Source organism: Erithacus rubecula, assembly GCF_903797595.1.
Source record: "Erithacus rubecula genome assembly, chromosome: 6".
Lineage (NCBI taxonomy): Eukaryota > Metazoa > Chordata > Aves > Passeriformes > Muscicapidae > Erithacus > Erithacus rubecula.
Window position 1 is genome coordinate 46,943,343 of NC_136688.1, and position 16,962 is coordinate 46,960,304.

The 16,962-nt window shown below is 38.4% G+C and overlaps 1 protein-coding gene across 2 annotated transcripts in view; it reads left to right on the forward strand.

The window, feature by feature from the left end:
* LOC306803597 (uncharacterized protein C14orf132) overlaps positions 1-8,506 on the forward strand; it is a 38,207-nt gene extending 29,701 nt beyond the window's left edge. For both annotated transcript variants that reach the window (XM_079309197.1, XM_079309198.1), the window contains exon 2: positions 543-8,506. In XM_079309197.1, the coding sequence (XP_079165323.1) occupies positions 543-767 (225 nt within the window). In that variant the 3' untranslated portion in view covers positions 768-8,506. The remainder of the gene's footprint in view (positions 1-542) is intronic.
* Positions 8,507-16,962: the final 8,456 nt, after the last annotated feature.

Sequence of the window (16,962 nt, forward strand, 5' to 3'; positions counted from 1 at the left end):
TCTTTTGAACTACACTGTTTTAAACTGCCAGCAAAAATTTTTGATGCAGGGAGAACGTATCAGACTTTACTTTTGCAATTTCCTGCTTGGTTTCTTGTAAACTGCTTTTGTCTAATCATATTTCATATCATAGATAATTTTATTTAATGTGGATTAGGTAGCATGACATATCCACTGTGGTCTTTCATCATTCTCTGTTTAATTTTGAATGTGACATGATATTTTCTAGTACAGATGAAATTTGTTCAGCAGTCAGCTTTGAAAAAGAGCCTGTCTTCTATATCTCTGTAAAAAGTTACGTATGGCAAGCAAAAAAAAAAAAAAACCAACTTAATTCTCACACAGCCAGAATGGGTGTATTTTAGTTCCAAAGGAAGAGAATCAAAATTATAGTCTGATATTCCTGCAAGGTTAGCACCACGAACATGGAATCTCAGTAATTTTGCAAGTTAGCTAATGGTTATTCTTTAATAATGACTTTGAGACAATGCAAAAGCAGATATTAGCTTTCAGTCTGATTTTGCCATTTTTTTTCTTCACAGCTCCCTGTTATGGGAGGAGCCTTTATGGACTCACCCAACGAGGACTTTAGTACAGAGTACTCCCTGTTTAACTCCTCAGCCAACGTCCATGCAGCTTCTTCCATGCAGAACCCACCAGAAGAGACATCCCGTTCTTCAAATGATGCCATATTGTTATGGATTGCTATAATAGCAACAATTGGGAATATTGTGGTTGTGGGAGTGGTGTATGCCTTCACCTTCTAGGATGACTTTCACTACAAACACTGGAAGAAAGGAAATCTTCAACAGTATTTGTCATGTGTATGTATGTATGTGTGTATATATACATGTATATCTATATAAATACAAATAAGTAGAGACTTTGTTGATTAACTGCTGCCACAGTCATGGAAATGAAGTGCAAATTAATCATCTTAAGCCTTGATGGCAGAAAGTTTGGATGCAAATTGTGTGGAGGTGAGAGCTTTATTTGAGAACAGAGCCAATACCAGTTTTGTATAGAAATGTAATAAAAGAGAGATCAATTTGCGTATAGTAAATACAGAGAGATATTTATATAGAAAGTGCTTATTTTCTACTGTAGATTTTTCTAGCAGTTCTTCTGCACTTTGTCAGCTTTTTTTTTTTTTCTTTTTGTGCATTTTTTACTGTGGTATAACCTTATATGGAATTGTTCCAGGTCATGTTTTCTGGACATCTTAATTTCCTAGATGGACCAGGTGGTTGGCATTGGCTCAGTTCTGATGAAGTCCAAGTTCATCATGTGTGAGTCTTCAGCCTGGCTGAAGGTAGAATCCTGGGCTGAATTCAAAATCATGAGTCTCACAGCCATGCAGGCAGATGCAGGGTGTTTCTTACTTGCCTTCCAGTATCAGTAATTGGAGCTGGGAATCAGTGAAATGATGCTGAACCTGTCTGCTGTTCAGGGGAAGGCACAGCTATTGCTGCTCTGCAGACCCTCCAAATTTCAGGGGAGAAAATGATAAACAGAGTAGCAGCACAAGTTCCCATTTCTGTCTAGAGGTACTGGATTGCAGTGGTTTGTATATGTGTCCCTTCCAGGAAACAAAAGCCTAATACCACACTTTTCATCTCACTGAACTGCAATCCAGATTTCTTACAGCAGCTGTGTACTTTCATAATGTTATTAATGTACTGTAGGAATTATGGGAAAATTGTGAAGCCTAATTAATACTGAATATGTCTATGAGAAAAATAAAAGTGATAGAAAGGGTGGGCACTTCTTTGCTTATGTAAGGGTGAATTCAAGAGTCAGGTATGACGTGGGGTAGAAACAACACGCAAAAAGTAATAAGTGTCGGATGTGCTTATATCTCAGTATCAATATATCTCTGGGTTCTGGTGAGGGTCTTGGAAGTGATTTTATTATAGCTGGCTTTAGGTAATGACTAATTATCCTTTGAATTTGTTCTACTGAGAGGCAACATTTTTAATGCATTTTTCCACGGGCAGTTCATTTTCAAGAGCTGTGTCTTTTCAAGACAAGCTGTAGCCTTCCTTGCTTTAGAGATTGTTAAATCTCGAGAAAAGGAAAAAAAAAAAAATCACCACTGTTGGAAATCTTCCTTCACCCCCATAAAAATTATGCAACAATACATAAAATGTTTGCACTTTGAGAGCAGCAGACAAATTCTTCTTCTATGTCTGCATGTACTGTCTGGGTTTCCTGTCTCTTATAGCTACTACCCTAATTCCACAAAGCCTTGTCTGTGGGTACAGAGACTATTTTTGCCACTTGCCTGCCACTGAGCTTTAGGCTGGGCTAAGAGCTGCTGAATGTACAGAGAGGTTTGCATTTTCCTCTTTTCTCTTTAAACCCATTTTCCTGCAGGGCTGGTGGACAGTTACTTGAATCAAAGCAGCATGCCTCAAATCAGTATTTATAACCACTCAGCAGTCTCTGTATGTTTTTTTCCTCTCTATGAACTGTTCTTTAAAGCTAGAAAAGATGCAAACAGAGCTAGCATTGGAAAAAAAAGAAATTAGGTTATTTTGAGGCTGAGAAAAACAATTATGAGTTTCTGTGTGTGTTGTTATTTCCCTATTTGAAGGCAGGATTTTGTGAAGATGGTTGAGGACAGACAAGACCTATACTGGGAAAAAGTTTGAGATGCCCAGTTCTGGAAGATTAGAGGGAAAGAAAGTAAATTCTGTTCAATAAAATAACTGTAGTCATAAGAATGATAGAAAAATTATGATTGGCTATTTATTGCTTTATAGCCACAGGACAATGAAAAGCAGGGGAGCTGCATAAATGGTGTACTTTGTTTTTTTGCACCCTTCCTTATTCTTGCTGAGCAGAAAGGAAGTTGTTGGAAAGCTTCAAAGAAGTTTCCAATGAAGAATTGAGCAGGACAAGGTCTGGTGTGTAAACATGTAGGATTCATGAAAATATTGCTTAAAGTAATGTACTGTACCCAACCATTTTCTGATATTCTGCTGCCTTTGTAATTGTATCAGTTGCTAATGGACTTTTCTTCATTGTTCCTGCAGGCTGTCTAGTTAGGCCAGATCCAGCAAGCATTTTTGCATAAAGAGCAGAACATTTCCACCATGACTAAAAACAGTTTGACACAATGGTACTTGCCCAGTGGGATTATTCTGCTGCCTAATGAATTTGCCAGTGGAGTGCTTTGTTTAAATTTCCTAGAATATTAAACTTAGTGAAATTAGCAGTGTTTTCATCTCTCTCCCAGAGCACTGGACTAAACTCTTCAACCATGAAGAAAAGCGTTGGAGTGGGAACAGCAAAGGAGCACATTTCTGCTACCAAAACCAAGTGACACTTTTGTGTTGTTTTTCCCAAAGAAAATGCCCTACTTTCCTGTGAAACTGATAGTAATAGCAGGAGTGTTGGAAAACAATGAGTTTCACCTCCTGCATCCAGATTATCATCATACATAGTCCCATCATTAGAGGCTGTGTTGTCAAGAAGGGCCTGACAAAACTTTAATTTAAGTAATTGGCTTGACAGGGTAACATGGCAAGCTGGGTGCAAGCAGCAAGTGTAGGCATTTCCTGCCTCATAGGAGCTGCACACTAACTGTACAGCTTCCCTGTCAGGAGAAAAAGTTAGTTTTAGGATGCAGATACAAGGATACTGGATGTGTGGAATATTGCCAGGTGTACTGGAGATCCCTAAATTGCAGTGGCCAGAGCTGGTTCAAGCTCTGATCTGTTTTGATAGTGACAATATGCACACTGTATTTCTGGATGCTGTGCTCTGGTTTCGTCCACTAAAACCACTTCTCTCTTCTGGGAGGTTAACAAAGGTTTAAATTAAACCGTTAAAAAAGGGGACTAATTCACCATTAAGTTCAGAGGAGCTACAGAGGGGAATGGAGCAGTGGCTGAGTGGTGGGATGTTTCACAGGTATGGTCCTGTGAAATGTGTTGCCTCAACACAGCTTGGCTTGAAGCACTGCAGCTACTCCTTTCTTTGGAGCCAGGCAGCTGGTAATTGATGTCACTCACTGAGGAATGATGAGGAAACCCAAACACATTCCCCAGAGCTGTTTTCTGAAGCCTTTCTTTAAAAGAACAGGGTTCTGTGCTTTGCTGAGCATTTTGTGTATCAGCCAGAGAAAAGGATTCCACTTGATCAGTGCTTCAATTAAAAATGTCTAGCACAGATAGCAGTTAGAAAATCCTGACTGCAGTTCATTCTGTGGTAGATGGAGCAAACCACTTTATGCTCTGCCTCTAGAGGTTTTTTACCTCCAGCTCTGTTGTGCATCCTCATCATACAAACACAAGAAGCAACTTTGTAAAGTTATCAGTGAGCCAAGAAAGACAAACTGGGGTGCTCTAATGATTCTCTTCTAGCCATGGCCTCTAGGGATCTATGGCAACATACCAAATAATCAAACTCCCTCTAAATTTTTTTTTTCTCAAAGCAGCCAACAGCTCCACACAGCAGCTGTGCAGCCACCACAGCAAAGAGACTAAAGGCTGAACAATTATTCAGGTGGGTGCAATGGCACATTAGAAAGGTGAACTGAGTGGGCAAACCCACACAGCTATTCCTGTTGTATTTTTATCTGCAAGTAGGAGTCTGTGCAGGCCCACAGCATTAACATGCTGTATTTCTGTGTCAACACACTTGCAAAACTGAAAATTGATTTTGAAACAATACTTGCAGAGAGACTCATCTGCTACAAATAATGTATTTAGCCTTTTTAGTGGGCAGATGAGGTCATAGATATCTCAGGAGTAATGAGATCCCTGTTCCAAAATCCTCACTTGCAGTAGGATTTGATGGCAGTCAGCATCCTGCCCAACTGCTGAGCAGACTGTAATAACCAGCCCCAAATCAAGAGTGAACAGAAGCATCCAGCCATTATTGTCTTACCCTGTAGACCCATTTGAACATAAAAGAAAAAATGCACCTTTGTGTCTGGGACCAAAACTAAGAGCCTCTAATCTATGGGTTGTTATGTATTTTGTCTATTATTAAAAGCTTTTATTTTGCTATTCTCAAGCAATTCCAATTGTTAATATCCTCTTCACATTTCTCTTTAGGCTGCTTAGAGTTATTAATTTCATGTAGCACTGTCCATTTATCCAAGGTAATTTGACTGAGTTTCCTGTGGCTAATCACAGAGTAGAATCTGGAAAATTGCTCTTTTTAAGGGTGATTTCCATTTAGGATAAATAGACTAAAGATCAGCATCTCAAATCAAAATGCATTTGTGGTTTTGGAACATTCGGAGCTCTGGAGAATTGGATTTTGTTGGTTAATGCAGGGGAAGGAAAGGGCAGGGAGGTCCCTGGTGCTAATGTCAGCCAGGGGGTTCTGACAGGCAGAGCTGAGTGGTTCATTGCTGCTGCTGTGTCCCTCTGAGCCCTGCTGGCTTCCTGGACACACAGCCAGAGCTGAGTGTGAGCTAAACCACCAGGTACAGCACATCCCTCTCCACCTCACAGCCTGCTGGTCCTCAGGGAAAAGAGCACATTTGTTCCATTTACAGAAGAGCCAGAGATCAACATTCTGTTAGCTGTATTGTTACTGGTACCTTGTTCAGCCACCATAAGGTCAAAATAGGGGTGCTTTAACATGCATTTAGCCCTTAACCCCTTGTCTGGGTCCTAAAGCAGCCAAGGCATCCTGAGCCTTAAAGTTTCCTACTGCCCTTAATCTGACACTAACTTTTTGTGTTTCCTCATACAACCCATCTTTGCCTTTCACCTTGTCTTTTCAGCTCAAAACAGGGAAAATTAATTCACCACTATGCTCTTCTCTGGACATGTAGGGAGCTCCTGAGAGCTGTGGACCAGCCATGCCTCATTTTAGTTTGTGGTTCTTCAGGCACAGAGAGGGAAGAAAGTGTCCAATTAACCTACATTCCAGATTTGCCTTTGCAGAACAAAATGCATGACAATTTTATCTCATTCTGGCCTGTCCCAGAGCATTTACACTGAAACAACATGACCAGATCTTCTTTTGCTGGTTTGGAAATTACAGCAACACAGTCAGAAACTGGAAAAGAAAACCCTGAAAACAGGAACATGTCACAAACATTTCAAGGAAGTCAGTGTTTCCTGAGTGACATGGGCAGACTTGAGCTGTTGGTAGCAAGGCAAGTGCCCTTTTATGTGAGCACAAATAGTCTCCTTCATTTTGGGAATTCTTGGGAGCATTGTGCCACCCATTCTGTCTTTCCCGGGCTACTATTTTCAGTTGTAGAAAATACTCCTAAAAGTTCCTGTGTTGATAGAATACATATAAGATTTACCTCCTATAGCTCTGCTTAGTCCTCCTGTAAAAGCAAAAACCACCCTATTTTCTTTAGCATGGAATGTTAATGAGTCACGTAGCATCACAGTACCATTGTCTCATTTTAATCTTCAGTCTTTTGCCAGTAGGTCTCAAAAGAGATCTTAATATTTTCCAGAGTTTAAGGATGCTGAGAACAGAAATAAGCAAGAGAATCACAGAATGTCTCCAAAGTCTCTGCCCATTCCTTTAGACTTTATCATTCCTCATTCTTCCCCAAATTACCCTGATATGAGCTCATACCCATCTCTTTAAAATCACTGTCACCATGACATTGTCTCTATATCTTAATTTTATTTCTCCCTTTGTGTTCACTGTATTCTTTTCATTCCTTGGTATCAGACCATGTGAGCATTTGGAAAGCAGCAGTGCTCTTCAGCCCTTTTTAGCCAGCTCCTTGACTGGCCTCTGAGAGTAAGGTTAGTGATCAGTAAAGACATTTCACAGTGAGGGCTAAGAACAGTAAAACAAGATCTTCTCTTGGGAGAAAATCTTAATCATTCTCTGCCTTAGCAAACCACAGAGTGTTTCCCCTAAGCAGAAGAACAAGATGTGGCCATGAAGTTTGGTAACTGTGTTAGTACCCATACAATGCAAAGTTACCTTTCAGAAATTCAGACTTTATAAATACACTGCACTGTTCTGCAGCCAGCATTTACTGAGCTTTTCCCAACCCAAGTCCTTTGTTTTTTTAGCAGATCAGAATCAGTGGTAGTGCTCTTGGGGTAAGGTGAGGGCAGCAGGAGTGGGCCCTAAGGAGGATAGAAAAGCTTCATGTGATTTACTGTGGGGTCAGGGCCATTAAAGAGCAGCCAATTCAGTAAAGAAACACAGCCACAGTGTGCTAAGCCATTTCACATACAGTCACACCTGCATTTCTCAGATGCACAGCCAAGCTTTTATATCCAGATTGAGCATTGAAATCTCATTGTACCCAAGAGAAAGTGCATTCTTTTGCCAGAACTGAAGGAGCCATGCAGCCTTGTGTTCTGGGAGCTTCCTGAGCTGCAGCCATTATGGTGATTTCACATTTCCTGAGGAGCTCACTCCCACTGATGAACAAATAAGATTGAACTGTTCCAGGTCTGGCCCTAAAACCCGTCTCAGCTGCTGCCTTCATAAGGATGATGGAAGTTCCTGAGCCTGCACACTGCTCTGTCCAGAGGGACCTTTGCCTCCACCTGGAGTCAGCTGCATTAATAACACTTCTTCTGTACTTCTGACATCTGCTTCACTGGACCAGTTTGCAGGACTAGCTGTGGGTTGCTGGGGTTGTATTTTAAATGTAAAGATGTCTGTAATTTCCTAATCAAAATCAAGAAAGAAAGCAGAATGCTGTATTTTTTTAAATGAGAAGGTAATAAAATCTGAGTCTGAATATTTTGATAGATGTGCTGGAAGGATATATAATGCAGCAAACAGTTGCACTATTTTTTTTCCTAGTATGAGTACCTAACCTAAGAAATATTTGTTCTTTCTCCAAGTCCTCTTGCAGTTCTGAAGCTTGGAAATTTAGGAGTGGATTACAAAGTCTCAGTGAAATGTGAAGCTTATGTAAATAAATCTGGTAGTTAGCTTTGTGAGGTAGCCTATTAAAATTGTTTTTAAGTTATCTCAAATACTGCCTAATTATGTGGGGGTTTTTTACCCCCAAAAAGCTAAATCGTGACACTTCTGAAAGCATCTGTGCTTCACACAAAGTCACAGTCATATGGAAATTTTATTCTTCAGTTCATGTAAAGCAGCTTTACAGGTGCCCTTTAGTATGCACTGTTACTTTTTCTTAATAATCCTGGACAATTTAATTCTCTTGTGCTTTCTCTCTGCTATCCTGTTTTGTACACTATCAGGTTTGCAGGGATTCTCTGTATTGTTTTTGTAATACATGGGTTGTTTCTAGAAAAACCTTTACTGTTGTAATCATTGTTCTTGGATTGTGGAGCTCTATCTGTAAAGACAAAAACAACTTTAAAAAGGCCCTCTGCTTTTTCCAAGTTTACTGTAACTAACAGTTTTAGTTAAGAGAAATGTGTTATTTTAAGCTCCTGTTCTGTTCCAGTTATTGACTGCTTTCACTATCTGTGTACTTAGTACTGGTTCATTCCTTTACTATGGTGAAAATGACACATTTTGTTAATTATCAGATGGAAATTGTGGTTTTGGATAAAGTTCTTCAAATTGATAATGGTGTGGGATTTTTCATTTTGTTCTCAGTTTACTCGAGAGTAGTTAGAAATCTGGAATTGCAGTTATTTGATTATTACCTCCAGTGATACTCTGACACTAATAATTTATTGCAATTTACAAACCTGCATGATTTGGTAGCCTTGGGAAATCTCTATTGAATATATGCATGGAAAGAACACTGTGGCTATTTCTACAGAAACGCATTTACCAGCTCTCAAAGTCCAAGAAGTGCCTCAGCACATCTGGGAGGCCCCCAAAAAGTCTTGTTGTGTTCAAAGAGCTCAGAACCCTCCCAGCACGAGCCCTTTGCTGCTCTGTGCCAGTTCTGTGCTCAGCTCAGCTTGGCCATCCTGACACACAGAGCTGTGCAGGTGCCTCTGTGAGGCAAGTTGAATTTAGTTCTGCTGAAAGAATGACAAAAGCACATTCTAAGGGGTCTCTTAAGCACAATTTAAAATTTAAAAATTTACTTACCTTTGAATGTAGCAAACTCAGAACATCATGAAGATGCATGAACCAATTCTGATAGCAAGTCTGACAAAAATTCATTTTAAAAATAAAAGGCATTTTTTAATCTAGTCCCAGCCTTTATCAGTCTAGCAACATTACATATTCCAGAATTTACACATCAGAATGTGAGGCAGTGCAACTGCTACACTACAGCAATATTGAATTATAATTCACTTTTCATTGCAACTATGGAATCATACAGATCACATTTCTGTTCATTTCTAAATTCTGCCAATATTAAGAAATGAGTATACTCTAGAAACAGAAGAGAATGTTCTGTTTAACAGTTATTTAAAAATTTATCTCTGTGTGTTCAGACTAATAAAGCCAATTGAAACTGTCAGCACTACTTTTTGCACAGCATTATCAATATAAATGAGCTATTGCTAATGTAAATTGCTCTGTAGTGAGACTAACAACACAGTCTTTTAGGCCAAGAGAGCCTGTCCATGATAGCATTTCAGCTGAAATATTTTGCTGTGTTTAGTGCTAGGTTAGTTCTCTTTAGGATAAAAATAATTAATTCAAATATACCCAAATGACTTCACTGCTTTAACTGCAGCAGGCACATCTTACATGGGTGTAGGTGCAGCTCTTCTATAAACAACCTATTTCACTTTTCTGTCTTAACAGAAGCACTGGACTAAAAACAGGAGCTTGCCTTTTGCTATTGCTTGCAAAGGCATTATTATGAGCTAAGCAAATCACCCACAAAATTTGTATTATGTTTTGTAAAGACAGACTTTATGGTTCTGAATACATGAGATCAACTAACTCCCATATTTCCTTTACATATTCAGACAATCCTTGCCCATTAGAGGCAAGAAAGACACTCCTTTTATGAAGCTTTTTTTTGTCATTTCTGTTTTGAATTATAAAGATTTTATGTCTGCAGATGTTGGTTGGGTACAGAAAAAAAAGGTTTATTGCTCTCTGAATTTCCCTAGTGACTCCTTGAAGGAGAGGTAAATACATTTGTGATTCCCAGGGCCTTCAGTGTACCAAATAATTTTAAACAGAGAGTTTTATTTTCTTAGCAATTCAAACTCTTCTTTCAAGCACCTGGTGCTTTTAATTTCTTTTTTTTTTTCTAATCTCTCTATTATTTCATATCTTACCTTGTGCTAATACCCAAATTCTTTTGGTCTTTACCAATATTTATTACTTGAAAAGACTTTGAGAAAATATACCTCAAAGTCCTCTGAACAGTTGATGGAAGCAAAATACTTACAAAGTACTTATTTCTTTCACCTTTTGGTAAATCTAAACACCCATTAATTTCTTTGAAAGTCTCATGCTTCTGTGATTTTTAAATAATTTTTGTGGCCCCACCAGCTGCTCTTAGTCAAACTCATTTCTATCCTTTGTGCAACCTTCCCTAATAATTTCTGCTTGCTATTTTGATTTTGTTTCAAGTAGGTCCTATCTTTTGAAGTACATCTTGACTGGAGTTTCCTAAAATCAAACTCAAACTTTGACCTTGTAAGAATTTTTCTTACCTTCTTGTTTCTTTTGTAGTTAAAGGATATGTTGCCTCACTTCTGATCATAGGATACTGTAGATGAAACTTTGATTTTTTCATCTTCCAATCACAATCTAGAATTTCTGTTCTTCAGGCAATTTTGTGGAAAAATACATTCTAAATGTGAAAAAACCAAAAGAAGCAAACATAAAGCTTAACAATATTTTGTCCTATTTCAGAATAGTTTTGTTTAGCTTTGATTTTATCTCTAAGATGTTGAGACCTCTAATATGACAAGAATCAGAGCATTTTTAGTGCAGTACAATGGGACAGCATAACTGCAAGCAGCTTTAGATGTTCACATGCTAAAATTTTCAATATAATCTTGTCACTGAAGCAATTTTAAAATTTATCAGTATGTGCACATCATACTGTGCCAAATTATGCTAGATTTTTTTATAATCTATTATCTGTTCTGTGATAAAAACAGATGTGTTTTTATGTGTGGGATGTGTTTTAATATATGTTTGAGTGCCCAGTTAAGACTGTTTTCTGCAGTGAGGCTGATTTAAGTTAGAATTATCCATCCTTTATATCTTGACAGCAGTCCTCTGCTTCATTCAGTGCTTCTGTGCTTTCTGTGCATTAATTCTGGATAAGTGGGGAAGACATCTCAGAAACCTGATGCACCAGGAACAAATTACTGAGGGATACAAAACATTCTGCTCTTAAACTGACTGATTATCTGATCAGCACCACAAGTGCTCACAAAAGCCACAGCAGGGCTGCTCTAGGAGGAGCTTCCCATGGGTTTGTGTGCAGTGTGGGGCTGGGAATGAGGGCTCTGTGCCACTCCTGCCAGGACAGACCCTGGGCAGCCTCACAGCTGACCTGGGAGGTTGGTTTAGGTCACCCCATCTTCCCTGTTCAGATAAACCCTATGACTCACCCCAGGGAAATGGGAAGTGCCTCCTTCAAACCTGCACAATAAGAGAGTTCCATTGTAACACATCCATTTTAACAGGAAAAGACCACGGGAAAAGAACATCTGTTAAATCAAGTGGTGAAGAAATGTTTTATATTAAAATAAAGCAGCACCAAAAAACCCCATTGAAACAAAAGCAGCAGAGCAGATTTGGCATAGACATTAGGATAACGCCTCTTAAACCACTTGACTACTTCCTCTATACAAGAATACAAGCCACGGAAAATGCTATCACATCAGATAATCACAGCTACAATGCAGGGCCATTCCACAACTGGAAATTAAAAATCCAAACATCAGGAGTTTCTCCCTGCACTGCAGGTGTCAATTGCCTATTCCATGCACATCCCAGAGACAAAATAATAGCACAATAGCAAGATTTAATAAGGAAAAAAAAAAAACAAATAAACAAACTCCATGCCCAAAACAAAACAAAATACAAACAGGCCGGAATAAAAACATAAACACAAAACCAATAAAAAGACTCAGTTTCTGAGCACAGAAATGCAAATTTTGCCAGGAGGCTTTATTCTGACTGTCCTCTTGAAGGATATATTGTAGTTTTTGTAGCCTGCTGGAAGGGCAATGCTGACAAGTCCAGGAGCAATCCTGTGACTGACACTTCAATGGCAAGAACAACTTGGGCATGATTTTGACTTATCCTCTGGACACCATCAATGGACTTCACTTTCCAAGAGACTTCCTATTCCTCATGCCTCTCCCACTTAATGTGGCAAGTTCTTCATGACAATAGAGACTGTAAAATAAGATTATATTTTCATAACCAGTTAGGTATCATGTCATTGCACACATTTCTCCCACTTTATTTAACATACCTACAACCACCTTAGTTTATCCTGATGTGTTTGGCTCACATCAGTGCTAAAATTTCACTGAAAAACTGCCAGAATTGATATCTCAAGTCTCCACTGTGAAAAGTGATGTAGCCTAAAGACTGATTATTACTTGTTCACCTTGAAGTTTTTGCAGCTGAAAGTTTTTGTAGCATAGATCCCAAGGTTCAGCTCATGATAAGACCCATAGGATAACAGCTCAATTTAAATGAAAAATGTAATAATTTCTGAAGCAGGTCTTGAAACTTGAGGCCAAGCCAAATGAAGAGTTCTACATATCTTACCTGGTCTTATTGGTTACTATACTGTCATTTTGAGATTTCTCCTCTCCTGATCAACTTGAAAAGTGTAATCACTTGGCTGGGGATATTTGAAAGAAATAATTTTTTCATGCAAAATACATCTCACCTTCTCTACCTGCTTCTGATTTCAATCCTCATTTCATCTCAGGGGAGGTATTTAAAAGTTAGCATCCATTCAACTTACCGCTATAGAAAAAAACTGGCTAGGAGAAGACATAAAAACCTTTAAATAATTTCAGGTATCTATTCATCAGCTGCAAATCTGCACTGCACAGCATTTTCTAGGAATTTTGAAATTATCACTGTGATTGCATTAATAAACTATATCTGCAAAACTGCATATTGGTGCTTTTTGTCTTAACCCTCTTAAAATATGCAGTTGGAGAAATAGTTTGAGATTTGTTACTCCCAGCTGAGTTTCCTAATTGCTAAAACACTTGTATTTGCTCTCTTGTACAATTAATGTCTATTTATCACCTAAGCACTAAAATGGGAGTATGACAAGTAGTATTCTACAACTCAGTGAGTGCAGCCTTGCCCTCAGAAACACCAGTTTGCCTCCCCATGTGCAAAAGAGGAATATGAGCTGTTCTTCTCCACATTCAGGTGAGTGCCCTGACCAATGAGTGCTGGACATTGCTGGGGGTGGGGGGAGAAGGAAGGAGAAATAATATAAAATCTTAGTCTTTCATAGTTAATTAGTTCTACTGGTTCACTGAATTTCAGAGATTAAATCTGTGGTTCATGGAGCACAAGTTGCCCACTGGGGATCATCAGAAGAGCTTTCCCTTGGGTGGTGTCCTACAGCAAACTTTGAGACCCACAGATACTTTGAGAGTTCCCAGGTTAGAGAGCTTCCAGGAGAGATTTGAAAGTTTTGAGGAATTAGGAGCTTTAGGGTTCTTTTTGGTCACTTGGTTGTGATTTTTTTAGATGGAAATACTGATGACAAAATTGAGAATCTTTGCTTTATCATTGAACTTTTTTTAAGCTGCTTAGAAGCCTAAGTCTTATCTATTGATAAATTTATACTTGAAATTCATTAAAAATCAGTACAACTTCACAAGTGGTTTGATTTCTATCACTGTTAGGATATTCAGCCATATGTTTTTTTCCAGTAAGCTAGATTATTTATAACTATGTTACCTCTTCAGGGTGGAAACTTTTCTAATAATAAGACTCAATACATTATGTTTTTGGAGTAACAGATTTTAGTATTTCTTCCACAGGTTTTGTTTAATTTAATTGGCTTAGTGCAATCTGTGAGGCTGACAGAGGATGGCATCATGGTTTCTGTAAGTGGAAGTTAAAGAAGTGAAGGATATTTCTGAAAGGAAACTGTTCAAAAAGTCTTGTTCTAACGAGAACTGCAGTAATTATTCTGATTGTTGGATTTTCATTTGCAAAATGCCATTCTTTTTTCTCTCCTGTCTTCTTTAAGTTATGTTATTGCACACACTACAAAAGCCTTCCATTCTTCAAAGATGATTTGACCCCCTGGAAAAGTAGATGGTTTTCCCTGGACAGCTGCAAATCTGAGGTGTGAGATTGAAGTATTATTCCTAATGAAAACCATCTAAGACTGCACAATCTAAATCTAAAGTGATATTTTTCCTATCTTGTATGAGAGACCAGTAGCTTTGAGATAATCATAACCAAAGTATTTCAGTTCTGTTGTATCTCTAATAGTGTGTAATGTAATATTTTAGCCCTGAGACAGCATTAGAACTCTATCCTGGGATGCTACATTTTGAATACTGTGAACTAACCCTTATATCACATCACAGTTGCAGTGACTGATGAGTCTTTTTCTTTATAGGCTACGGAAACAACATGGTTTATATCCCATCTGTTCACCACTACATGAGGAATTCACAGAAGGCACTCACCACCCCCTTGACTGCTTCCTTTATCCTAAGTCACATAGGATACAGTCATGTTAGCTATGTAGAAATGAATCACAAACTAGAAATAGATATTGGAACAAAAATGTAGTGCATTTCTTCTCCTAGATTCATTTTTCAACCAAGTGTTGCTTTGAAAAACTATTTCTTCTCAACAAATGTCACTCAATTACGGAAAAGATTCAGTACTGTTTGGAAATTCGTGGTCTATTTATATACAGGATCAAGTAAAATAATCAAAAGTGTCCTCTGGCTTTGGAATCCTTTTAAGGATTCCTCTGATATATTGTTGAATGTCTATAACACAGCCTTGAAGCTTTCCTCTCTTGTGCAGTTTAGAAACACAAAAAAGTTATTTTCAGTGGCTTCCTATGTAGTTTGCTGAGAATCATTGAAAGCAAGGATGTGAGAATTCGGTTTCCATTATTCAAAATAGCATCATAATTTACTACTGATTGGAACAAATTGAGCAGTATTTTCAGCAGATGCCCAAAAGAAAATCTTACTCATCTTCTCCACACACATTTCAAATGATTGTACTCAGTGCAATGCTGGCTTCAGCAGGGTCCTTCTTGATTAGGGCCATTAACAATAAACTCAAAGTCAGACTGTTTATTTCACATACCACCTAAAAAATTTCTAAGTGCATGACTGAGAGGAAAAGAAGTCTCCCAATCATTCTTTAGCAAGCTTCAAACCCAGGGGAATTTGAAAATTCTCCTTTTTTGCTTTGCCATGTTGCCTGTCAATGTTTCCATTTGCAAAATAGTCACTCAGCTTTCTCCTTTTGAATCAACATATTAAAAGAGTGAATCTGTTACTCATGTCCTGCTAGTACTTTTCCTCCTTAGGTATGGAAACCTTCATTCCAGAATGCAAAGAGAGGAAAATTCTCTGCATAAGGATATGAGAGCTGCTGCTTGGCTCACAAACAGATGCCTATTGTCCTTCAGCTGCTCCATATTTTTAAAACAACCCAGCCCAAGACCAGTGGGCCTTAAAAGAAATTTGTGATGTTATGTTTCCTGTCGCCACTATTTGACATTGCTTTCCCACTTTTCCATGAGTGATATCCTGTCTCACTAGGGCAAGAAATAACAATAAAATGTTTCCTCTTTCTGTATTTGTTTTGTTTTGGGTTTTTTTTCTGGGGGGGGATGGGGGTGCTCTTTGTGAGGGAATTTATGTCACCTTTTTCCATAGTGCTTGCTTTTAATTTTAGTCCCTTTCTATCTGTGAGGTTTCATTCTACAGTTTGGTAGTCACCATTCAGGAAACCTCAGAGTCTTAATGAGTCAGAGCTCTTATCTTAAATCTTATAGAGATCACTGTAGATGTTGAGAGACACTTTGAGGCATTTGGGGATTTTAGTGTTTATTTGCTTTTCCTTGAATCTACACCATCCACAACAAACCTTGAAGTTTTAGGTCCCTTCCAACTGAAATACTCTATTCTAATATTTTGAGAAGAGTGAGAAGACTGTATGTTTTGGGATGTTTTGTTTATTGGTTCAGGGTTGGGTTTTTTAATCTTTATTCTTTGGCTCTCCTATGAAGACAGATTGAGAAATTTGGGTTGTTCAGCCTGGAGAAGGTTAAAGAGACACCTTACAGCACCTTCCACTCCCTAAGGAGGACCTACAAGAGAGCAGGAAAGGGACTTTTTACAAGGGCAGATAGAGGATGAGAGGTAATGGCTCTAAACTAAAGGAGTATAGGTTTAGATTAGATATTAGGAAAAAAATTATTTTCTGTGAGGATGGTGAAACAGTGGCACAGGTTGCTCAAAAATTTTGGATGCCAAGTCTCTGGAAGTTCAGGGCCAAGCTGGATGGAGCCTTGAGCAACCTCATCTAGTGGAAGGTGCCCCTGCTCATTGCAGGAAGGTTGGAAATAAATGTTCTTTGAGGTCCCTTTAAATCCAAACAATTCTATGATTCTGTGATTAAATATGTTGGGCATAAAAAAAAATTAAAATTATCATTTCAGATTCAGCAAGACTGGAATTTCCACCCTCAATAAGAAATCTGAGACTTTTTGCTTATTGTCAAGTGTAACAGAAGTGAAATGAGAGACAAGCTTCTTCAGAGATGTTTACTGTAAGGAACCTGACTATACAGAAACAGCTTGGTAAATTATCATGAAACAGGCAAAACAGTGCTAGGCAACAAAGCCACATGCTGCTGCTCAGAATTAACAAAAATAAGCTTTGTCTAAAACACAACAAATTATCAGCAAGACAGATGGCCAAAAAGAGGAAAACCAGAATTGTTTCCTCTGGATTTCTGAAAATAAACAGTCTTGTCCCAACTTTGTGACAGAAAATAGAATTCAATAGCATGGAGGAAACTGGAGGATCATACAATTTAGGAGTGTAGCGATAGGAGGGAAGGGAGCAATAATGAGAATTGTTCTTCAATCTGTGCTGAAAGCAGACT